Source organism: Triplophysa dalaica, chromosome 9, assembly GCF_015846415.1.
Source record: "Triplophysa dalaica isolate WHDGS20190420 chromosome 9, ASM1584641v1, whole genome shotgun sequence".
Lineage (NCBI taxonomy): Eukaryota > Metazoa > Chordata > Actinopteri > Cypriniformes > Nemacheilidae > Triplophysa > Triplophysa dalaica.
Window position 1 is genome coordinate 11,184,043 of NC_079550.1, and position 26,244 is coordinate 11,210,286.

Consider the following 26,244-nt stretch of genomic DNA (forward strand, 5'->3'; position numbering starts at 1 on the left):
TCCTTTAAATGGGCGTGGGAGAAGGAGTTGAGTAGCTTGTAGACTCTGCGGTTTGCGCCTGGATGATTATTCCCCCCCTTGAATCAATCTATAACAGTCATTGTGGCAAACGTCTGGATAACACCTTCCCTTTGAGGCATTACGCTTAATATGTTGAGGAAAAAGGCTCTCACTGCTGCCCCTTCTGATTAACATACGCAACAGTGGCCTCTAGTGGTCAGTTCCAGAAATTAGTCAAAAGATCACTCGTACAAATAAACACTCTTATTTTTTTATTATATCAAAATACAAAAAAAGTTTTACGGGGTTAATACATGGACCAAAGCGTTGAAAAATGTCAACCTAATAGAGCTTGCCAAAATGAGCATATCTGGGCATCTGGTGATGTAAACAATGCAAATTGAACGTCTTCACTATACAGAACTACGTACATTTGGGCTGTTAAAGACAGCACGTGGACAAACGTAACGCTTGCACTCATCATTTCCCGATCTGGTGTGTTGTGACTCTAGGGACGATTCATTTGTCAGGATAGCATATGTCTTTTTGATTGTGATTTTATTTTCTTGAGAAAAGCTTATTGATAAAACTGAACAAAATAAATCGTTTAAACGAAAGAAACGAGAAAAGAAACCAACCGATTTTCCTTTATTCTAAAGATGCCATTGCTTAATGCACGCTTGTTCCCTTTAACTTTCAAGATGCTGAATCAAGGTGTCCAACTGTGTTATTGTGGAGGTCAATGTCACAATTCAGATGTTGGTTGTACAGATAGGAAACATTATTAACATTTACTCCTAGCAGCATGATGACACACCAGGCACCATATCTTTAACATCTGAGTATGGAGAGACACTGAACGTCCATGAAAAACACTTTTACGTATTAATCCAGGACAAGAAGATAGAGGCACACTGCACTGTGCATTATAATCAGTTTCGTCTAAGTATTTCTTGGAGAACTCCTAAGCAGTGGCAGATGAATCAAACAACGCATCATAGTATTTTACATAAGGCTTTGGTACAGCACCATACTGTTTAAGAATATTACCTGAAATAAATCAGATTACTTCAAGAAGCCTCCAATCAAGTCATTCAATCATTCAATCAAATAATTCTGAAATAAAAATCTGTTTTATGATTTGTTTCTTCAAATAAAAACAGTCTCTTATGCATTGCATTGTGGATGTCAAGATGAAAAACATGTTTGCCCAGAACACATCTTCAGATAATAAATCTGTAAACAATGTACAACACAATTTGAAAAGCAGTAAAAAGCACAACAATGCTGCTTGAAATATGCTTCCAATAAGCTCTAAGAATGAGGTTTAATGTTAAAACAGTCGTAAATTAGTGCATAATGCAGTATTACATTCTAAGTTTTCAGTGCTGGTTAATATGAACAGCAAAGAATAAAAAACAGAAAGAAGCATTTTATCTAAAACATGACAAACAGGTCCAACTCTCTCGAGTAAGGTTAGTTCTGTTGAAAGGATAAAATAATTAGAAAATAAAAAGGTTTCACAAAAGCACCATAAGTAGTAAGCAGAATAATTAAATACAGGCAATCAAAGAGATGATATGACAATTCCTGCAAATGTGCCCTTTTTAAGACCGTTCCCACCGGACGCGTTCATGCGATCAAAAACAATGCAGAAGTGCGCAAGAAACGCCCTATGTGAATGACCCTTTAGTCTTGTCTCTACCAAGAATAAGGGTGCATGTCTTCCTGTACAATCTCGTATATTTAACAAGAGAAATATTTGTTGAGTTCTCCTTTCGGAGACGAGGGGTTCTGGATCAAATACACTGTCAATCACCATCTGCAGATATACAGCAACACTCCATCTTAAATCAGACTGACAGATTTATGCGGGGATGTGTCACTGCAACTGTGTCCAAGAGAAACACTATAAAGCAAAAATGTTGCCGCTTGAGGCGCCAGACTGTCTTTCAAACAGGTCCTTTCCATGCTAAATGAAAACATTAGTATCATACTTCTTCAATTTTACATTGATACGCTGCCGCATCAAGACAAGCAAATTCAACTTTATGAATTTTTCCATGTATGAATATTTTGTGTGTTTGTTGTTATTCAGCAAAAGGATCACTTAATAATATAAGCTCGTTTCAAATGTTTATGTCAAAGCTGAACTATAAATTCCACCTTTTCCATTTCCATGGTAAGCGCACAGGACCGTTCCTGCGAAAGAGGTTTTATTGCTTGCAGTCCTACTCACCAGAACTCAATGAAGGAAATCACAACAGAGCTAGTTTAGTTAGTTAAAGACAGAGGACGGTTTGTGTTAACCTCTGAACCACAGCACCACGAGTTGAAAAAGACATAGCACCAAGTCATAATGTGTACGATGTGCCTACATCTTTGCACGTTATTTCTAGATCATGTAAACATTATGTGGTTTTTGAAGGACTTATTCAGTAATGGGTCCCTGCAGGACGTGTAGCAAAGGTTCAGTATTTCTTTCCTGACAGCTTAAGTCAGATACTGTAGTCAAGACTTTCTAAAAATTGCCACAGCCGCTCTCTCCAGCCTTACTAGCAGCCTTACGAATTGGGCGCACCATATGGGGGTAAAAAACAATAGAGAATAGTCTAGCTTAAATGTGCATCGCTGTTCTGCGAGAGGATTGAGTATTCCTACTGTATTTAGTAAAATGGCTACATAAAATAAAAGGGAGTAAAGAAAGTATCCTCTAAACCTCAAATCCACTAAACTCTACCTCAACGTTTTTTTCTTGTAGTCAATAAAATGGCTTCTCCAAGAATATCTATGCACGGAAATAAGTGTGTTTGTGTTTTAAGTACCGCATGACATTTCATTCGAGTTCTTACAACACTGTTCTGTATTACTATATTTTCCAGCAAAAATCCCATAAATGTTTGGAGAAAGGTCATTTGCACAGGTGTCTAAAGGAGCTAAAACAGAGAGAAGCATCACATTAACTGTAGTGTAAGTCTTCAGATAAATCTGATTTCTAGGAGCAAACCATACATTCACCATCGGTTCGACTAAACTAGCATGTACAGCCCGGTTAGCTTTTACTGTAGGTAGCAGATCAGCAGCTGTTAGTGAACTCAATAGACGTCCTTCTGGAAATACTTAGAGATTCAAATAACACAAACTTTGCTTTGTCCGATGAGCTGTGATGGATGACAAATACTAAAGATTACAGTACAATCTACTTGCAAATTGTTTTTAAAAAAGAGCACAGTCCAGCTACTTTTGGAGGTTCACTTTTGTACGTAGAAAGTAACTAAAAAGACTGGTCATTTCTTTTTCCACTGATTAAAGTAAGGATTATTTCACTTTGCTATGTTATACTGATATTAGTCTGCACGATATCTACTGTACTTCCTTTGTGTACATCTTAAGCAACATGTCAAACGATCATTTATCCTCAAGGAAGTTACAGAAAGATTAATAACGGATTTCACCACTTCTAACTACATTTGTGCAAGACAAGGACCAAATAGTTCTACTTTAGCACTTTACATTTCTAATATGTCATCTGAACATGTCAAAAAGCATGAAGGTAAATCTGAATCTTTTTTGCAGCAGGGGCCTAATATTATTCTACCTTCAACCACCTATACTGTCACGTTGTTAAATTGATAAAAAGTGCCTCAAAGCTGTGCAAAGAGAGCAAAATATAATAAATATGGAAATAATTTTAAAACAATAAACATAATTCATTTTTTCTCATCTACCTGCTTTCACTTGGAATTCAAAACTGGCTTCATGTCAGCTGCATAAAAATACCTCTATCTAGCTTTTCAATGTTATTCTGTGCTTTACATTTCAGGTTGAATAGCTTATTAAGGAAAAACTTTCTTAGCTTACATGAAACCCCTTAATGTTTTTTTTAATACTCTTGAAGCTTTGCCACAAACAGACAACATATGTCATTTAAAGCTTATTGTAAACTTGCACAAAACATGGTAGAAGTGCTGAAATATGTGCCAGATTATTTCTTTCTTTATCTTTTTGAGGAATATTTTGTAGAAGGAAGAAAATAAACCCTGTAGTAACTATCACGTCTTGAGGACATACTTGTACAGAGTATTAAACTCTCTATCCTTCACAATATACACAATTTTGACCTTTAACAAAACCTAAAGTGGCCAGCAAGATTTTTCCTAACATTGGAAATCTATTTTTTTACGAAACAAAGCTTTTCCTTTCCTTTTCCTATTTCTTCGAAAAGAACACCCCGTAACTTTAATCCGTTGTGTTAATTTACAGAAAATACAGATATGTGTAGGATATTGTGCCAAACGGAGAAGATAATAAATCGTATCTAGTTTCGACTGATTACAAAACAGTACTGATAGTGTGTCCATTGAACATTTTTGCTAATAGACAAGAAGATGAGCCGCCCCAAGGTTTTCAAGGCTTTCAGAGCAGAGAGCCATAGTTTGAGGGGACTGGGTCCATACTGGCCAGAAGTGATTTCCTGTCTTCTCTGGGGTGAAGCCAACGCAGCAGAGGGGACACATGGAGACATGGGGACTTTCTCAGTGGACTTTTCCACTTTTTCTTTGAGGGAGAGCTGAGACGTTCTCGTTGCTCAAAGGCCTGAGATGCATGCGACTGCTGGGTCTGAGAGGAGGACACATCTGAAGACATCAAAGCAAATGAGACACAGAGACAACAATGTATAAAAAAATCCAAGAAATGATTGTGCTTGGCTGAGTAAAAAGGTGCTATTATACTTGAGTGTTGTAGCTGGTTTCCAAGGTGTTTCTATGCAGTTTCAAAGCATTTTTTGCATGTTGCTATGCGGTTGCTAGGACACTGCTAATGTAGATGGTTGATTTCTGGTCCCAATGGGTAAGAGCTGATGATGGTATAAAACGACATCATATTCTAATCTGTGCTTCAGTGCAAATTTATGGGATGTTTTTCCGACCTTATGGTGACCTGAAAATAAAAATTCTGTCATAATTTACTCACCTTCTTAATTCAAACCCATAAGCATTTCTTTCTTCCAAAGAATGCAAAAGAAGATATTTTGAAGAATGTTGGTAACCAAACAGGGGAGGTACCCATTCACTTCTTTTGTATAGAGACAAAACATTTGCAAGTGAATGGGTGCCGTCGCTGTTTGGTTACCAACATTCTTCAAAATATCTTCTTTTGTGTTCTGTAGGAGAAACTTATACAATTTTGAAATGACAAGAGGGTGAGTAAATTATGAAAGAATAAAGTGAACTATCACTTAAAAGGCCAATTTAAGTCCTTAAACCCCTGTCTCCGTTGTATGTGCGAAAGTAAGAATAAGTCAAGTTAACTAAGTGATCCTACTATGCAGTAATTAAACAGATGATCATCCAATTCAGAGATAAAGATTGCGAACACGTGTAGGTGGCTATGAAACTGACCTGTCCTTTTCTTGAATCTGGAGTTGTTGTTCTTGTTGGCTGTTGATTTCTTGGCTTTACTAATACAATAATAAATCAGTGCTTCAAAGCTCTCAGACCCTGCAGGGGCTCTCACTGCACCTAGATGCTCCCTGTGAGAGACAAACATAATGAAGCATTACTTCACACAGCCACCAGGGTGCGCTGCCCTCAAACGGCCTGATCAAACTGGCAGGATATTTCAGCTTGTAACAATTCCAAGTACACTGTAAATACCTTTGTGACAACAGTTCCATTTATATACATACACTGTGCAATTTGGAAATGAATCAAGTTTTGACAAGTTGCAAGAAATTAATCAGTTAATTACATAATCGGTTGCTCGCTGCTTGTCATTGTTAATCAACATGTCAATTTAAGGAATAGTTCAATGTGAGATAACTCAGCCTCATGCCGTTTCAAACACGTTCAATTAACTTTCTTCTGTGGACCTCAAGAGATGTTGCGCAGAATGTTCACGCCGCTCTTTTTCATACATTGAAAGTAAATAGTGAACTCAACTTATTTTATTATGCTTTTTCAGGTCACGGCTCTGATTTTCATCCACTCTCCAAGAGCAGCTTAAACATCCTACCTAACATTTGTGTCACACGAAAAAAAGTGAGACAGGTCTGAAATGAAACGATGGCACAATTTTTTTTTTGGGGTTAACTTTAAAATACCGTTATGTAATCAGATGCAGCGTGGATATTCCTCAAGTATTAGAGTTCACTCAGTCTGGTAAGGAGAATCTAGCATTTTTTCTCAAATTTTCTACAGAAAATGAACCTGATATGAGCATGATAAAACCTTTTACCTCATGTTGCACACTGCTGCCAATCTGCCAGCACTGTCCAATCAAATTACAACTAGCCAAAAATCTCCCGTTCCCCAACTAAGTGCACTGGGGTTCCTATTAAACTGACCACAGGGTCACATTTCCTGTAAAGGGTTGTCTTTTATCGTATATGCCATTCCTTTATCATGGCAGAGATCATGACACTCAAACGTCCATACTGAAGAGTCAGCCAACAACTCATGGGTTCACAAGGCACAGAAACACAAAGCGTTTATAGACAGTCTCCCCTGCTGCTGAAGCTGTGGAAAGAGAAAGTGAAAGTGATTAATAGAGGGGGGAGACATGACCGAGCACCACAGTCCGTTACATCAAACACACTCTGGTTACCATGAATACACTGTACGGTGGCTTCACCATGCTGACAGGAGAAGAGATGGCAGGGAGGGGAGAATGGTCGGTACAGAAAAAGAAAGGAACCAAACCACTAAGACGACAAATGTGACAAGAAGTTTTTAGTTTGAGAACTGCTGTTACTGATTCGGCATCGAGGAAGAGTATTTAGAGAAGACATGCATGATATTTTTAGACATGGAAACAGTATTTTAAAGGGGAATATTCAAGCCTCAGAAAGGGCAAAAGTGTTTAAAACTTACAGATTTCTGTACTTTTATTGCACAATATTTTTCTGAAAAGCAGGCCAAAATCTGCTTGTGCATCCAAAAACCATTGTATAACTAATCAGTCCTTAAATGCTTACTTTTCAAATCTGTCATTCCCCTTTAAATGAGAATGATTTAAGACCCCGCCTGCAACCCCCTCCTCTTTCAGACATGGATTCGACCCTTACCTATTGTGGTGTAGAGGACCTGGTCACAACAATGCTGCCCAGATAGCTGAGATCAATCAAAAACAAAGAGGGTAAGACTACCAGAGCCTCCAGAGAAAAAGTGCCGTCTCTACTCTATATGAGGATGAGTGTTGCAAGAGATGAGTGCTCGCTCATCCCTGGCAACAACGGCCGCCTTAGAAGGCCAACCTGATGGTCAAAGCCCTGAGTTAGAGGAAGTGAGAGAGATGAGAGAAATGAGCTGGAGAGGGTAAATGACGTGGTCAGCCCACGAGAGTGGACAAAGAAGGAAGAGCCATGGGATCATCATGGATGCACTAGAAAACCATGAGAGATGTTATACACTACGATAAATTCCTATGTTAATATTACACTGTTTAAAAGGAGTGTAGACTTTTGGAAAAAAAAAAGTATGGAAATTTATCCTGTGAACCCTGAGGAGTTACATGGACATTTATAAAAATCTTATAAAATGGACATGTAAAAATTTTAATTTAAAATCGCAAAAGCATGAAAGCATCGCTTTTGCGGCACAATGATGAATAACAATCTCCTTTTCATTTTAGAGCCTCCAATGGTATGGTTCACCTACCCTGGAGAGGGTTCTGAGGGGAGCATCTCCTCATCGGTCCTTCTCTGAGATGGCATCTGGCCGAAAGCATCACTGCTCTCCCCAGAGGGCGAAGGAGACTGGGAGGGGTAGCTGGCCGCTGCCGTGGCAAAGGCCATGTGTGCGCGAAAGCTGAGGCTGGGCCGCTGGCTGCTCTGACCTTGGGTGGGTGAACTGGCGGGGGAAGAGGAAAGAGACCTCCGGGAGAACGAGACACTGGCGGGGTGACGGGCGCTCTCGGGCATCTCTTGAGAGCGTGAAGGCCGCAGGATGCTGGGACGGGGAGGAGGGCGGACGAGGATGTCTGGAGAGCCGGCGTGTGAGCTTGGAGGGGTCTGGGTGAGCGGGGAAAGCCGCGACGGCTGCAGGACCACCTGCTGCAGGCCGAGTTCCATCCTGCGTGCCGCCCTGGGGCTCAGCCAAGGCTGGGCCTCGGACCTCCAGCCGTCTGAGCTCTCGCTGTGCAGTGTGCTTGGGCTCCCCATGCGGGCTGTGGCGCCTGGGTAAGGCAACACTGGTACGCCCATACCATGGGCAGTGTGTCTCAACTGCCCCAGAGTCTGGGCCTGTTGCATAGTTATATGCTTGGCTGAAGGGCCCTGAGGCGGGAACCTGCCGGGAGTTCTGCTTAGGTGGGCTCTAGGGGCCTCCAGCTGGAGGAAAGCAGAGCTTGAAGGGAACTGAGAGGTTGTGCCAAGAGTGCGACTATGGGAGGGGTATGGTGGGGGCTCGGGGAGGTCCCGGTGGAGATATGAGGAATGGCGAGGTGGAAGAGCGAGACGGGGACCCTCCTGACCTAGAAAGGGGAAGTCAGGAGGCTGCCAGGTCTCGGTGGAGCGAGAGGAGGGAGGGCTATGCACCAGTGGGAGGGCGTGGCCGGAAGTGCCGAACTGATGGATCCTCAGCTCCTCCCTCTCCTCGGGGATGGTGGGATGGCGGAACGGCCCCTCGGGGGGGTATGATGGTGAGGAGGACATGGCAGAGCTACGTGGGCTAACATCAGGCATGTAAAACGGAGGGTGAAGCTCCACCTCAGCGCCACTACCTAGATAGCCATAGAAGGGGCCTGGAGGGAATACCCTGTGAAAATGGGAGACCCGGCTCTGCCCTGTGGCCTGAAGCCGACTACCCTCCGAGATGCTCATACCTTCCATAGGCCTCTGGAACCGAGGACTGTAGGCTGGGGGCTGCATGTAGGATTCCTGGCTGGAGGACACAGGGGATATCTGGGGCCTGAGGGTGGCCATGACAGGGGGTAGGGGCCCGGGGTCATCATTCTCCTCGTCGGACTGGCGGAACTCGGGATACAAGTCTGATTCCTCCACAAAGGGAAAACCCTCTATGCGCCGGGTCTTGAGGGACGCGTCGATGTCGCAGGGGTCCATGATGAAGCGCCCGTCGGGCCCACGGCAGATCAGCTCGATGGGTGTGGTGACCTCGGCCTCATGCTTGGACACGCTGTACTTCTTACTGGTTATTGCTCGCTTGGTTTTCTTATAGAGTGAAAGCTCTTTCTCTTTCCTGGGGCTTGGCAACTTCTTCACGTATAGGCCAGGACCACCTACGCTGGCCAAAGATGGGGACCGGGAAGAGGTGATGCTTTCGGGGGTGATCTTCCCGGAGGACAGCCTATCAATCAAAAAAGACATGGGGCTTAAGACAAAACCCTGGGGATCTGAAAACGAGCAAATCAAGAACCATGGCTAATTCTGAACATTATCTACAGGAAACGTTGCATTTTCATGTGTATTATACATATCACTAAACTATTTAACCAAACATTAATTAGCCTTTACAAATAGCTCATCTTATAACAGTAGTTATATTAAACATCTAAAGATCATTTTGAATAAGAGAAGTGAAAGACGGTGTAAGGGTGAGACAAAATGGAGTACAAGAGAATGAGGACAACACACAAACAATTGAGTCATACAGGCAGCCGTGGCCTAGCATAAAATAAGCTAAAACGTTACCAAATTCTTCATTACAAATGTACCTTTCTAACTTTAAAGGGTCAAATGTGTGTCCGAATAAGGAGCAGCCAAGTGCTGAGGTTCTTTAGTCCCCCAAAGTAGCATTTTTGCTCCGCACCACTAACTAAAAGCATGCAGCTAAGGCGGACAGGCGCATGTTAGCGCCCGCCGCAAAGAGAGGTGCAGGTGCAGGCACTCACTGAGGGCTGGTGGATGGGGGTCTGTAGCTGCTCCTGTCTGGCTCTTCCCAGTAGGGCTGAATGCCAGGCAAGGGGGTAAGAGGAGGCCTGCGGTGAGAAACAAAATAGAGACGGGGGAGAGTCGGCCGTCAACCAGACTATGGTTCCACACTGCTATGTGGAAATGAGTGGGATGGGAGCATGAGACTGCAGCTCTATGAAGACCACAATGAAATCGGATAATAGCGCGAGTGCCAGTTTGGACTGTGCTACCCTTACTGTTCTCCATCTCCCATTTAGCTCTAAAATTTACATGCTGCCATGCCTGCACTGATCGATTTGGAGGATCTGGGGGGGTAAGGTTCATGTTGATACTGTATTGAAAGGTTCTGCGACAACCTGACTGAATGGCAAAAAAGGAAAAGCTTGAGAAGATTGTAATGGCAAAATCAATGCATCTCGGTGCTGAAAAGCAGAGGTAAGCACAGATGCATTTATAGCAGCCACTTTAGTGACCACTCAAATCCTCCTCTATGCATCCCTCACGATAACGCACCAGCTGCTGGGGTCAGCCGTTTCATTTTCTCAACTGTACACACACTCTCTCTATCTCTCTCTCTGTGTCTCTCTCTAAAGCCATGTGCTGAAGGGATCCGGGGTGTCAACAGATTTGCCAGAGTGCAAAGTATGATGGATGTTGCCATGCATGTACTTACGGAGATTCAATGCTTTTCCTTGTGTGAGTAATCGATAGTGGAGGGTCTACGGACAAATGCAACACAATGCCACATCAGCATGACAATATGCTTCAGGTATTTTATCACATCCGTGCTTTCAAATGCAATAATGCAGACATTAGGTGTGGGAATCAAAGAGGATCTGGCAACACAATATTTGAGCAATAAGGTATGAGTGGCTGTTCTATATTTAAATATGGAGAGAAGAGGATAATAGTCTTAATATCTAAAACACAACTTGAAATTATCATATGATGTAAGCTCTGGCATAAAGAAGTATTATCATTCAGGTCACACATTATGCATGTAATGTAATCACTTGAATTGTTAAAATATTAATGGGAATTATAGACTTCATAAAGTTTATATAAAAGTTGTTTTTGGTTTTCGGCCCATTATATCCAGAAATTTGGTTTCAGTCCAGAATTTTCCTATCTTATCATCATAAGAACAGTCATGATTAGTAGTCATGTTGCTTATATTGTGTATAATAAATGCTATTTATAGGTATATATAATATGATATATACTTACGTATACTGTATATTATAACTTTTTATAAATTTTATAGTATGTTTTGTCCTATCATCTCCTTTTTCCACAAAAACTTTTTTCATTCCTGGCATGACAAAATTGATACAACAAGCAGTACTTTGAAATGCTAAATCTATAGTAAGGTGACCAGTAAACTACTAAAGTTTACTAAAACTAATAAAACATTTTTGATAATTGAAATAAAATAAAATATCGGCCAAAATATTATTTGAAAAACTTTACCTAAACAAAAATAGGAATGTTTCCTTAGCATAAACTGCATTTACTGCCCTGAAATTATTAACAAAAAAATGTAAATTAAAACTGAAAGAAAAATAAATGTAACAGTAAAAGAAAAGGAAACAAATAATAAAAGCATTTTGCGAAATATTAAATTAAATGACATGAAACATGAAAACAATAAAAAATAGTAATTTCAAAATATTAATACAACTACAATAAAATAAAAAAGAAAACAAAATTATAATACTACTGCTTTACATGTGTCTTTCAGGAAGACCTACCTCGCTTGCGTTTAAGCTTGCGTCGATGCTGCTTGTTGACGAAGCACGCCGCGAGCGTGCTAAAGAGGATGGCAGCAGCCAAGAAACAGATGGTGGCTACGATTCCGGCCACCACTGGCCTGGCCAGCCCCTCATCTGAGATCTCTGTTGGAGGGAAGGGGTCTGAGAAAGGAGACATACTCCAGAACATGTAAAAAGATGGGATGCAGCAAGCGTGTATTAACAAAGCAGCATTAAGTGTGAATTATTAAGCAGACTGGTTATGCCAACATTATGAAATCAGAAGTGTCATGCCCTCTCATACTTCAAGTTTCCTTCGATCATTGAGACAAGTTTTTTTCTTTTTTATTAATCGTCTCTTATTTTGAGCAGCAAGTGACCCATGACTGCCAAAGTAGGTGCATGACACCCCTGTATCATTCAACAAACATAGCAACAGAGAGCATAAGGGTATTAAATATAAGGACCAGCAGGGGGCAGTGAAGCTCTAGACAGCTAAAGCAATGAATTGGTGCATTTGAGCGACGCCCCTTATTCTCACCTGTACTTGACACCCCCACCACATTACTGCTCTCACTGACAAGATCGTCCATTACAGCCAGCGCTCGGAATTCATACCAAGAGTCCTGGGAGAAAGAGAAACAGGTCAGTGGGTCGAGAATCCACTGAGGCCAACAGGTGTAAATGTCAGATCTGCCAATTTGTAACACGAACATATAAGACTCTGCTGGTATGTATGTCAGACTGAATTAAAACTATATATCCTTTGAGCTTTTCAGCTGAAAACCCATGCTCTCAGTGCACTCTGTCTATCTTTTCTACCAAATCTTAGTAAAGGCATTACCAACTATGATGTAAATTATCTGTAGGTTTAGTACCTTTGCTTATTCTAAAGCGCTAATGCACAGGATGTGCATTATGCCTCTGCCTGAGGCTACTTTAACTAATATTCTGTCACTAGGGACTTTATAACTTGCAAAGCCCCCTGTACACTTTCTACTGATGTTAGTAGTAATGTTATCAGAGCAAGGGTTACCTGAATGAGGTCCCGTGCTATGATCTCAGTCTCGGTTGCGGGAATCAAGTCGTCCAGAACCTCCCACCTTTCTCCCAGACGGAACTCGATGATGTAACGGTCAATTGGTGAAGAGTGATTGGCTGGAGGAAGCCATGTCAACAGTACACCCTGCTGTGTCCGGTTGGCTGTGAGGCATCGTGGTGGAGTTAGAAGCACCAGTGGTTCAGGGGTACTTATTGGATACCCTGTAACATACAAAAGACTGTGTTAAGCAAACCTAAGTAAAATTCATATGAAGGGGTCACTAAGAGGTCAATTACAATAAACTGTGTAGGTAGAAGTGTCACCCACCTCCTGTAGTCACAGTGACTACCTCACTGAAGGGGCCGGTGCCCAGCTTGTTTTGGGCCAACACACTGAATTGATAGGCAGTCTTTGGCTCCAACCCCTGCACCACCAACCACGTCTGAGAGCCAGGCACAGGTATGGACAGCCAATCATGAGGCCCTAAATCATTTTTTATCTTCCTAATGGATAACGACAAAGTTACATTAAGACAATGATAAATGTTAATTAGGTTTTAGAAGCATTTTCATTCAAAGTAGAGTATACATTTTATCAGCCATTTTATATTCTGTTCATTTTGTACGAGGTTTGGAATTGTATTATTAATTATACAGTTATCAAAAATGCAGATCTAACCAATAAATTACACAAAAAGTGTAGAATATGGACTCCCAGATCCAATAATCAGCCTTAATATCAGGGATCTCTAAAAGCTGGGAAAATCGTTTGTTCACTTATTTAATTATTTGACAAAAAACATACTTTTTAAGTGAAGTGTTGAATGAGCCGAAAGACAGGTAACTAACCGCATTCCATCACCCAGATCCATGTTATTAAAACTATTTTAAAAATACGTTTTAAAAACAAAAATCGCTCTGAATATCGCATTGAATATTACAAATGAGTTTAAACATTCGCATTGATTTATTTCATTTACAAACCTGCCTCTAGAAGCGAGGAGGGGTGGGTTTGAAGATGAACGCTTCAACACATCGGGAAAAAAATGGACTCAGCCATGTCACGAGTCGATTCAGAAAAAAAGGCGAGGAAGGAGCTATATATAGCGTGACTTACACCGGGCCGTACCAGACGGAAAACGTCTGTTCAAAGCCTCCGTCATATCCAGGTTCCCAGGAAACGTTAGCGGAGCTCGTGGATGCTGACACATGGACGTTATTTGGCGCATGTGGACTCGTGCCTAAAACAGAGTTTTTTTATTAATGAAGCCAAAACCACCAGCTTGCGACCAATGAGAAAACCATAACAACCAATCTTGAAGAAATTTGATCTATTTCTTACTAAATGTTTTGTATATTTGACCCAGCATGTCATGAACACTATTGCTGCTTAAAAGAACAGTTCAGCCAAAACTTTAAATTCTGTCATTATTTATTCACCTTATGCATTTCAATCCATCCTGCATAACTTTCTTTATTTGTGGAGCCCAAACAACGCTATTTACAACAACATAACTAAGTTGGTCTTTACCATACAAGGTAAATAATGACCAAAGTTCAACGTTTAACGTTTTTTTCACATGACAATTTTTTCATTACAACTTTCTCCATTCCTCCTCTAAAGAATTGTTAAACATAAATGTTTGGTTTCCACAGTATGATGTAGGATGAGAAAATAACCAAATTTTCATTTCTGGTGAACTATTTAAGTACTTTAAATGGCTTAACATATTTCTTGAGCCAGGCTGTTCGTTCCAAAACAGTTGTTTTCCTAGACAACCTTGGTCTAGGAGATTTATAGAAGATTGAACATGCGATCCATTTATCTGTCCGTTTCTTATGTTTTCTGACCAGACAAGTAAACAAGCACAGAATGCAGACTGACCCAGTCTGATAAGAGCAGGACAGTGTTGGAGGATAGCTGAAGATGCTGAAGTCTAACCCATCCCTTATCAGCACACAGCAGCTGCAGAGGATCTGTTAATTACTCCCACATTAAGCAAAATCTTTGGACTGCCATGACACCAGTCCACGGCCAAACAAACAGCGCATGTATGGGGTTCTGTACACGCTGACACATCACTTGTCATCTGAGGGAGATTTCACAGACGTGACAGCCGAGTTAGTCACTGCGACTAACTTGCCATTGAGAAATCACATTACTGACATATTTTGTGTCCTAAAATCCCCCGCGATAAACTGCCAGATAAACTGTGCCCGTGTAAAAATGAGACACTGATCTTATTTTTCATAACATTTTAACAAGCATTATGTAATGCCAAATAGATTACATTTTAGTAATTAATTTAGATCAAAATATATATGCAGCATGGGCCAGATTTTTTTATTAATAAACAAGGAAATAAAAAAGAAACATTAAAATAAAAATAAAATGACTTGCTTTGAATAATAAATTCCACTATTGACCCAAACCTTTTTTATTTTAAGCTGCAGTACACAACCTTTGCCCTCTCTATCGCCACCTCTGTTTGAAATATACAATTGCAAGTTACATTACATACTGCATTTTCTATGTTTGTTTAAAACAACTTCCTGTGAAATCCGACTTTATAAATCAAATTATAAATTATTATTTTAAATGCTTAAAATAAAAAACATCTATCCAAAAAGATATTCTTTATTTTTCAGACTTAGTACATTTCTAAGGCCGGGTTCTACTGGTCCACTTTTCACTGCTTACGTTCTGAAAAGTGAAAAGCTTAATGTGAATCGAATGCATATTGAATTTGCGTGCAGACAATCATTTACCTATTACAAAAAGGTGTGTGCTGGCAGTGATGCTTGTTACTACGTTGGCGGCGACACATTCCCACTCCCCATGATCCTCTTTGCTCAGAGACACAAACTGTAAGCTACCACTTGGTAAGAGGTTATGCTTGCTTCTGCTAGGCTTCCCGACCTTGACGAAGTACAAAATAAACAGTTTGCTTGTATCAAATATTTGATAATGTAAATGAGAAAAACACCCTGCATTATTGAAAGTCGTGGTGGGTATACCTTTCTCCATACGATGGTTGGAATCTCAGGATCTCCAGAAGCAGCGCAGGGGATGACCAGCTCTCTCCCTGCCTCCTGCCGATATTCCCCACCGGGCCTCACGTTGAAGTAAGGGGGGTCCTGTGGACACAAAATTATTTTAAAGGTATAAATCACACTTTAGCAAACAACCTTTCACCTATGTCAAACTGGAACTAAAGGGGTCAATATAATGCATTTTTATATTTCATTACTATGATAAAGTGGTGAAATTATATTACTATTTTAGTAATAAACTGACTCACCTTTAGCACCAGAGTGGCCGGAGGGGACTGTCCCATGGTACCTAGGACATTGTAAGGCACACAGGTGTAGGTGCCAAGGGAGTCTTCAGTGACCTCTGCTACCCGAATGCTTCCGTCCGCCATTTGGCTCCATCCAGGATACTATAAAAGGGGCAGAAGAGTCCAATCAGTGATGAATAGAGCTTTCAAAGAAGCCTGAAGTGACAGTTGAGAGTCTTGACATTTCAGACATCAACAGTCAAAGTCAACAGACTGACCTTCTCGATTCTTAGGGGGTATCCATCCTTCTCCCATCTGACTGATATAACCGGGGGGTTGGCGTCCACTGGGCAGCGAATGATTCCGGGCAATTTTCTTGGGACGTAGATGACAGGTGGCATGTTCACAACACGGGCAGGGTCTGCGGACAGCAGAAATAAGAAACATGAGACTGATGACTCATCCTGCACCACACAGATTTTTATCCAATCAAATGCTCTCTAGAATGACAGTGTCTCTTTCCCTCACGCCATCTGCTAGGGCACGATGCTTTCATTTAGGAGGCATAAGTATTTTGATATTGCTTGTTTGGGATACTTTTTTTTACAATTATGCATTGTAAGACAAAAAAACACAAATTAAGAAAGACACAACCCTTCGTGTTGGTATATTGTAGTTGTAGTAGAGTAGGCGGGGCGAGACCGTGGTTCGAGTCCGGTGAGTAATTGTGAATTAGCGCCAGCTGTGCGCACACCGGCCTCGAATCACGTAGGAGATGGGAGCATAAAAGGAACCAGCGACCGGACCGTCGAAGAGAGAGGACCGGGCCCGAACTTGTGTTTGTATTTATGTTTATGTTAATGTTATTGCGCCGGCGGTCGTCCGTGAGGGGCCGCCGGCTATTATTACTTTATTAAATGTTTGTTTAAATGTCTTCCGGTTCCCGACTCCTTCCTTCCATACTTGAATCGTGTTACATTGGTGCCGAAACCCGGGAGGAAGGAGAGACATGCTGTCGGAGAGTCCTCGCCGCCGAGTGGCCTCGCGGTGCCGGAGAGTTCGGGCAGCGCGGACGAAGGGCGTCCGCCAGTGGCTGCCCGAAGCGGTGGCTCTGGGGAAACGGAAGTGCACAGTGCGGCCACCGTCAAAACTTCGGTGGAACGGCGACCTTTGCTGCCGCGCCCCTGGGTCGAGGTGGGGTGGCTTTCGTCCAAGTGGGAGCGGGGGGGTTGCCGCCGTCCGCCAGAGGCCGGAGCCTGCGTCCGTCCGCCCAAGGGGGAGGAACAGGGGACGGGGAACCCGCCCCGACTCCCGGATAAAGGAGGAGCCACCGCCGGCCGCCAGGGGGCGGACGGTCGAGCCGTCCACCGAAGCCCCAGGACCACCGCAAGGCACCGCGAAGGAGAGTACTCCGGCTGGTTGAGGAACGAGCGGCAGCATGTCGGGGAACCGGATTTTTTTTTTTTTCTCTCTCCCCTCTCTCTTTCCGGTCGCTCCGAGGGCTCCCGTCTCCGTTGTCTCGTCTCGTCGCTGCATACCCCCCACCCCACCCCCCCCGAGGGAGGGGGAGGGAGCTTGCACAGTCGCGGGGGTACCCCCCGGCCTGTGAGGGGTGATGGGGGTATGTAGTAGAGTAGGCGGGGCGAGACCGTGGTTCGAGTCCGGTGAGTAATTGTGAATTAGCGCCAGCTGTGCGCACACCGGCCTCGAATCACGTAGGAGATGGGAGCATAAAAGGAACCAGCGACCGGACCGTCGAAGAGAGAGGACCGGGCCCGAACTTGTGTTTGTATTTATGTTTATGTTAATGTTATTGCGCCGGCGGTCGTCCGTGAGGGGCCGCCGGCTATTATTACTTTATTAAATGTTTGTTTAAATGTCTTCCGGTTCCCGACTCCTTCCTTCCATACTTGAATCGTGTTACAGTAGTCTTTAAAGATTAAAACATTCTGCTTTTCCACCATAGCGCTGAACCGTTCTAAGCACGGTCTGAAACGGTTACAGTTATATTTCTATGTGAGCCTGGTTCGACACAGCACGATTACAAACTGTTCTCGGAATTAACAGCACAGTTGTCTAACACGTACGATGATATCATATGATATGGGTGACACAGATGTAAGTGTTATTTTAAGCTCTTTCCTGTAATGTTCTATCACCTGTAGCAGGCCTGGGGTGTCGCTGACTGATGAAGCACAACCCCAGAGGCGCAGACGCTCAAGTTGCTAATGAGAGACTGTTCTGCATAAGACACATGTTACATTGCTTCCTATAACTAATGTCTTCTCTCTTGAGATGTATGGATTGCTGTGCTACATTAGCCCTTTTTAAGACCCTCTGGCACCCCCCAACATCCTGTATTTTATGATGATATTGGTCTTAGAGACATTCTGCCATCATCTAAAAAGTTCTTTTAATCAACAATGCTAGCAATGCCAAGCACAAGGGTTTGCATCTGCCAAATATGTAGATCTAAATGTAATAATTAAACAACTTGCTTCAGTACAATATTTGGCTGTCATTTCTCACATATTCATTATTCCACGTTTGTCACGGTGATGGCGGTATGATCTGTCTTTTCTAACCAAAAGTGAGACGAGGGACAGATATTAAAATAGACAGACGGACAGATTGACAAACAAATGCCTATAAAGACAGAAGCTCAGCTCAGAATTCCTGCAGCACCACAAGAATCTTTGTGCAGATGGAAGCGAACGCTCAAATGCTCCAGAGACAGCAACTAGAATATCTCTGATGCCTGGCAGCCACCACGGCAAAAGGGTGTAAATAGCGCCGTCCCTGTACGTGACAGACACCAATTACAAGCTCTAATGTCACCACACTCCCCCTAAAACACTTCCAAGACATGCGGGGCAGGTTGAGATTTGAGAAACAGGGCAATTCGGGAGGTCAGAGATGAAACTCACATTGCACGGTCAGGTACGCCGAGGCGGAGGGGGAGATGCCCAGACTGTTACTGGGACTGCAGGTGTATTTCCCACCATCCTCCGGCTTCACTCTGTAGATGATGAGGGTTCCATCGATAAAGATGCGAACGCGGAGCTTCAGATCACTGCAGGGAGAAGACAGAAAATCTGTTTGAGAAATATGATCAAATACATGATTATACAGAGAAGAATTGGGATTTATGCAAGCTCTCTGAACAGATTATTTTGTAGAAATGATAGCAACCTAAAGGGACAGTTCACTTACAAAAAAATCTGTCATGATTTACTCCCCCTCATGTCATTCACATGTGCAACACAAAAGAAGATATTTCGAAGAAAGTTGGTAATCAAACAACATTGCCCCCAACACAAAACCATTCAGACATTTCTCAAAATATCTTCTTTCGTGTTTTTAAGCTTTTAACGATATGAGGGTGAAAAATGTGATCCCTTTAAAAGAACTACAGTTATGAACTATATTACTTATACAAACTTTCCTAATTTGTCATTTAATAAACTAAAATCTACCCTAATTTAGATCTGTATTTCTATTGTGCATTACGTTTTTTAGAGAAAATCAGCAAAATAGGTTTTAACATGACAAAATGTGACTTCAAAGTAGATAACACAATTCCAGGGATTTTCCATTGCTATAATACTGCAGAAGAGGTGTGATATAAGTCCAGCAGTATGTTGGCCAGCAGTCTGAATGTTCCTGTGAATATCCTTCCGTTCAATAAAACCAGAAACCGTGATTTCGAAACGCTATTCTGGACCATTTCCACAGAGTGGGAACACACCATAGGCCTGCATATAGAGGGTCAATACGGCCACACTTGGGGGAGTCAGAGCAGCTTCTGGCTGCACTTCAGATGATCAGCATGTTTTTTTAGGCATGTGATGACACAAGCAGTGTCACAAGATGTTCCCGTCCCGGCATAAAAACCTGCTGTGTGTGCCTCCGCGTCACTGCGCGACCGTTCGGCCTTATGCAGCTGTAGGGCCTGAGACTAAGGGATTCTGGTTCTAAAAATATATGCAGCACTAATCTAAACTGTGAGAACATGGCCAACACACACCCAGGGTAAGAGTGTCTGTTTTAAAGGCACAGAAGTGAACTTGATCATAACTTTACTTCTTGAAGTAGACATTGTCCTCCTCCCAGAACCAGGTGTAGGTCAGGTTGCCAGGATACGCCTCTGCTTGGCACGTAAATTGGGCATTCTGCGATATGTTAACAGTGATGTTTTCAGGTGGTGAAACGATGTAGGGAGGACCTGATGGAGACAGACATACACGTTATAGACAGAAGGTTATTTCAGGTTATTTGAGCTCAATTTATACTAGGAGTGTAACAATAAATATACTGTATATTGTAGAGGTTTGGCAATTTTCTAATGATTTAATTGTTTTACAACGTGCTTTTATTTATGCTTGAATGTTTTGTGTGTGTTTGCTATTTTTAAAAGTTCTATCTTTAGGTTTGCTTATAAATATTAGAAAATTGCGCTTTTTTTATTTTATATTGTTAACCTATTGAATCTTTATTCATACAAATGTTTCAATTAAACCCTAAAAGGCAAACTGTATGTTTGGGATATTGTTTATTTTTTCGAAATAAATGTTTGAATTTCAGTTTCAGTTTTTCAATTTTGTACAAAATGTTATGATGCCACTGATCATAAACCAGGTATCATGTATCGATTCGAATCGAATCATAAGCCAAGTTTGTTTTAAAAAATCTCAAAAAGATAACCAGGTTTACTTTTGTGCTTGTCATAAATTGAAAGACTGGACATATCTGTTGACTCTTACACAGTAAGTAACACGTTGACAAGTATTATATTTAAAATAGGTTTTTAAGGTCATAGTTGCGTATGAAATGTTCAGGTGCAAAACCCTCCGAAAGCCGCCTGGTTCAAACATACAGTTTACTTACTGCACATCATTCCTATTCACTACACACGCTCGACCTTTTTTTGCCAAGTGGTTGATGGCATAAACATATTTTGTTGACCTAAGGACAACATATTTATAAATAAAACCTTAACCCACACCAAACCATAACTCACCCCTAAAATCAGTGGGAAATGCAAAGTGAAAAACAATGGTCTAGAAGCACCTAATCCTGGTTGGAAGATTAAACTTAAAATAAACTGTAAATTTGTTTCTGAAATCTGAACATGATGTTGTCTTAAGGAGGTCAACCACTTGTCAAAAACAGGAGAGCCCACTACACACACCGCCAATTTACCTCCAATTATCCAAATCCTTCTCTGTGTTATAAACCTGTCCACTAAAGGCCACTTTCTGTGCAGCAACAGGATACTACTGTCAGACTAGCCCAAAGAGAATATTATCCAACCCACATGAGACTGTCACAAAAATTGCCAATGGACTTTTAATTAGACGTGTGGGTAGGCAAACGTACTGCACTGACACTGCGACCAGAGTGAGATTTGCAGGTGCTGAGCTCAAAGATCCAGCACGATCTCTGCCTTTAGCATAAATAAACCCGTGACAGGCCGTGAGATGCAGTATCTTCTAATCTTAATGTGTGGAGCTTCATGGATATTTTCGTAAAGTGCAGTAAATAACATGGTATCTGAGGGATTATTGATGGTGGCACGGCTCTCCTTATTAAAATGAAATCGCGAAAGGCATCACTTGAAAGCGTCTAAAAATATCCATGCGTCGTCCAATGGTGTTATTGAAGCAGTGCCTCTCAAGTGGCTTCAAGAGAATATTGCTTTCTGTAAAAACAATATTGCTAGTTTACTAAACAAAACAGCCCGTGGCCAAGGCAATTTTGGCTCGGCGCGGCTCATATGTGTCTCCATCTGACTTGCTGGTGCTCAGAATAGAGAAGATGATTTGCTTCTGAGTCACTCCAACTGAACAAATACAGCCAGTCAACTGATATATGTTTTGATATGTATTAATAACACCCTGAATTAGTGTTTTTCGTGTTCACATTGTCTATTGAAACAGAAAGTTTGGGTGAGAGTTCATTTACTATTTTAAAATACAATATGATTTAGTTACATCACATGTTATACAACATTAACAAAATCATCACAAATATATATAAAACTCAAAATATCAAGTACGCTTTTCAGCAAACGCTGCACGTGTGACCTGTAATCGCACATGTCCTCTAAATTCCCTGTGTCTGCCAGTAAAGGCTGCGGGTTGGTGCGCTGTGTTATGTATTCACGGCCATGCTCCACTGCCATAAATCTGACTGCAGTGAAAGCCACAAAGCCACCGACAGGCAGTTTCCTCATGTTTGCTGTCATACTGTACACAGATACTAAACTGAAATGCTTTATCATTCTGTGCTAATGCTGAGGCCATATGAGGAGGAGCGAACGAGGATTATTCTGTTTCCACGTGTGTGGAACAGACACACGCACACAGATCACACAGTTTCCCTCACGTCAATCAACCGGAGAGACAAGACAGTTCCCATCTTTCTGGTGTCACATCTGCCGAGATCTGCAGTATTGAGTATCGACTCCAAATGCTGCTGAAGATCTATAATGGCTGGTCACCTCAAGGTCAACTATTCTGAAAGACCAGCTTCTTGGTAGCTCAATGTTAATTTTATTACAAGTTGCTCTTTCAAAGATGATAAGACTAAACACTGTTTGACAGATGAGAAATAACTACCACACTGCAAAAAAGTATTTTTGTCCTGTTTTTAATCACAAATATCTTAAAATTCTTAAATTAAGATACATTTTCTTTAGAAGCAAAATGACATGATATTAAAGGGACAGTTCACCCAAAAAATTAAATTCAGTTTACTTATCCTCACCCTCAAGTTGTTTCCTCTCTACTTATTCGCATCTCTGTCTAGGAGAAACAGGTTTATCACGGTTTTCACTTCCTGTGGGCCACCTGCTAGAAAACCAGCAATTTTATGCTGGCCAGCATTATATTTCACACTAGTTTACATGGACCTTCCCAACAGAAGTGAAACAGCACTGCGGAAAATATATAAATATATCCATATACTCTATGAACTACAAGAGAAAAAATCTGAAATCCGCTCTCAAGGTGAGGGAGTGTGTATTAGGTGTAAGCGGTAACCGTAAACCTGCAGTAGCCTATATAAACCTCAGTCACTCTGAGCAGGGCTGTAAACAGCTTCTACTGGAAGGCTCCATTAGTGGCTGAATGACAGGAAGTGATCTATACGGATGGAGAGGACTGAGGGTATTGACTGCTGCAGATGTACTCAGAGTGACGAGACATAAAGGCCAGACTTTGACAACACTGATGTGTCCACACACACGGATTCATCGAAAGAGACTAATTAACCAGGCACCAATGAAGGCTTTGCATCTTTTTACACAGTATCGACAGAAAACCACAGTAGCATGTAGTATCCAAAGTAGAGAGAAAAAGAACAGATACTGACCATCACATTTAATGGATTTTCTTGACTAACAGTTATTTGTGTGTGTGTATTATACATAACAATTGTTTCTAATGCATATTTCTTGTTTTGAAATATCTGACATTTGAGTATCAATATTGTGCAAAATAATCACTCAATCGATTTAATTTTGTGTACATCTCGCTAACATAAAATGTGTTTATTCTCCATCAGATACTGATATTTACACACTCAAAAAAATATTTCTAACCTAGTTTTGTCATGTTTTCCAACACAAATATCAAAAAGTTATAAAAAAACAAAATTACATAATTGATTATCTTTTCTAAAGCGAGATTACACTTAAAACAAGAAACAAACACAGAATTCAAACCATAAAATAAATATTACATTATTATATCTTATATATTTTATTATACCTCTTAACTAAGCGCTTAATTCAATTGAATTTTTTTAACCCCACCACCACATATCCTTTCTTCTTTACATAATAAACTTGCATATATTTTATAATTTCTTTCAGAAAATAAGGTTTTATTTCGTATGTTAAAGGGATAGTTTACCATGAACTAAATATTATGTCAACATTTATTTCAAACCAGTATGACTTTATTCCTTCTGCAGAACACAAAATAAGATATTTAGAAAAATGTTGGTAACCGAACAACGATGGTACCCATTTATTACTACTGTATGGACACAAACGCAATGTCAGTTAATAGGTACAGCCGTTGTTTAATGATGACACAATTTTCATTTTTGACTGAACTAGCCCTTTAAGTAAATATATACTTATTTAAAGGGGTCATATATGTGTTCTTCTTTGTCTTTGGTGTGTTATAAGTTACCCATGCATGTATTAGACATGCAAAAATTAAAGTGCTTGAACAAAAGAATCCATTTTATCTAAAAGCGAATGCTCACCCAGACCTGCCTGAAACGCCTCGTGTAACAACACCCCCCTAAATCAACGTCAGTTCGTGGCATCATTTGACTAAGACTTCCAAAAAGCAAGTAAGGTGGGCGTACCGGTCAGTACAATTGCTTTGGAACCTGATGTTGCATATTCGTTTTAGCCGTTACATACTTAATACTTTGTAATTGAATACAAGGCATAATTTAGTGTGCAGTGCAAGCCACAAAAACACTGTATTACAACAGATGTGTATTGGGTGAGCTCTGGGCCCTAGGTTATCCAACAGCCACATCTTACCTTGCACCAGAAGGCGAGTGGTGTGTACCGCCTCTCCCTGGTCACTGTGGGCGCGGCAGCTGTACGCTCCCCTGTCCTCCCGTGCAATGGCCTGCAATGTCAGACTACCATCACTCACCTGTGGAAACACAAAACACCCATTTTATATCCACTACAAAAACCTGACAGCACTGAACGTTATACTGAGTCCGTTCATTTATTTACTATACACTACACAAAAAGTGATCTGACTATCCACACTGAAATAAATGTATGAAGATCTAATAGTTGCTCTTTGTTAAAAATCCCATTTATCTTAATGCTAATTCAAAGTATTGTCAAATCTGGTTGCTTCTGGGTTTGAAGGAACGACATAATGTGACAGATAAAGTGAGTAACTGCATGGATTCCTCACTCCTGACAATTGGGTTATATTTTATTCCCTGCATGTCACCTCTAGCCAGAGGAAACCGTTGCCTTGTTCCTCCCACACAATATACCAAGGTGTGTCAAGTCCTGCTGCACGTTTGACACAATCTCCGAGCACATCTATCCCGTTCTGTCACTGATATACACATCACACTGATGACCCAGACCAGGGCAGGTAATAAACTCTCTGAAGCGCTGTGTGTGTGTGGTGAGAGCTTTATTTAAACACGCTCGGCTGTGAATGAAAGCTGGGTGAGAAACAAGTCCAGCGCATTGCATCGAGACATCTGTGCCTCCTGCACTTTACCCTCCGTATTCCTTCACAGCATTCCTGCTTTTCTCCAGCTTCTAGCCATGGCAGCAAGGAACAAAATGGAGGACAACCAACCTCCTCACCACTGTTCTTAAAGGTGGGGTCATGACACTGTGCTTTTGAGTAAATATCTGATAGTTGTCTGGTTGGCAGCAAGAACAGCTTTTAAAAGCAAGAGCCAAGAGTTGAAAGGGAATCCTTTCGCCTTACAGAAAGAAATTATTAAATATATAAACAATGCAAGATTAATAGCAGCATATGTCGCGATTTTCTTAATGTGTTGCCACTTGCTAAAGGCTTCTGCCAGCATTCAAGTTCTCTGTGACATAAAAGTCCAGCCAGAATGTTTTTGCAGAGACTAATGCTACAAACTTAACACACACGTATGAAACAGCAATGTCAAAATGTGATCATCAGCGGAGGGATTTATTTGATAGTTCACCCAAAAATGAAAATGTATTTATTATTTACACACACCCTCATGATTTTCTTCTGCAGCACAAAAAATACGATATTTTAACTGATATAACAAACTGAACATCATTTTTTTTTATCAAAATGCATGTTTTCTTATTAAAGAAATGACTATGTTGGCACAACTATATTTTTGTCTATGGAGGTAATTTCAGATATTTAAACACACCTTCAGATGAAAAGACTTTTAAGATCATGAAAACATTTCAGGTAAGGCCACTGACTTGAACACAAAAATACTGAGACATTTCTCAAAGTATCTTCATTTGTGTTCCACAGAAGAAAGGGTCGGTTTTAGAAGACATGAGGGTAAATAAATGATGACTGAATTTGAATTTTTGAGTGAACTGTCCCTTTAAGATGCAGAGATAAAAAAGCATTACCCATAATTCTCTGGCTCCATAAAAAGGAATACACATAAGTAACACATAGATCAATTTAACTGGATATGCATCTAATGCACATCCTTTGCCTTTTTTTTGGCATTAGCACTAAAAGCTTTTTGCTCACTTGAATCCACATCACCTCATAATTACAAC

At 41.1% G+C, this 26,244-nt stretch overlaps 1 protein-coding gene across 7 annotated transcripts in view; it reads right to left on the minus strand.

The window, feature by feature from the left end:
- Positions 1-259: 259 nt before the first annotated feature.
- igsf9ba (immunoglobulin superfamily, member 9Ba) overlaps positions 260-26,244 on the minus strand; it is a 52,169-nt gene continuing 26,184 nt past the window's right edge. For 2 of the 7 annotated variants that reach the window (XM_056756222.1, XM_056756227.1), the window contains 17 exons: positions 24,511-24,628; positions 20,028-20,169; positions 18,872-19,017; positions 16,223-16,365; positions 15,966-16,106; positions 15,682-15,801; positions 15,433-15,583; positions 13,781-13,904; positions 12,992-13,167; positions 12,659-12,885; positions 12,164-12,248; positions 11,623-11,784; positions 10,545-10,590; positions 9,850-9,936; positions 7,659-9,305; positions 7,067-7,112; positions 5,561-6,518 (listed from right to left, as the gene is read on the minus strand). In XM_056756222.1, coding sequence (XP_056612200.1) covers positions 7,067-7,112; positions 7,659-9,305; positions 9,850-9,936; positions 10,545-10,590; positions 11,623-11,784; positions 12,164-12,248; positions 12,659-12,885; positions 12,992-13,167; positions 13,781-13,904; positions 15,433-15,583; positions 15,682-15,801; positions 15,966-16,106; positions 16,223-16,365; positions 18,872-19,017; positions 20,028-20,169; positions 24,511-24,628 — 3,561 coding nt within the window. In that variant the 3' untranslated portion in view covers positions 5,561-6,518. Of the gene's footprint in view, positions 4,638-5,402; positions 5,534-5,560; positions 6,519-7,066; positions 7,113-7,654; positions 9,306-9,849; positions 9,937-10,544; positions 10,591-11,622; positions 11,785-12,163; positions 12,249-12,658; positions 12,886-12,991; positions 13,168-13,780; positions 13,905-15,432; positions 15,584-15,681; positions 15,802-15,965; positions 16,107-16,222; positions 16,366-18,871; positions 19,018-20,027; positions 20,170-24,510; positions 24,629-26,244 lie in introns of those variants that run through there. The other 5 variants (XM_056756228.1, XM_056756223.1, XM_056756224.1 and 2 more) reach the window with 5 other exon arrangements.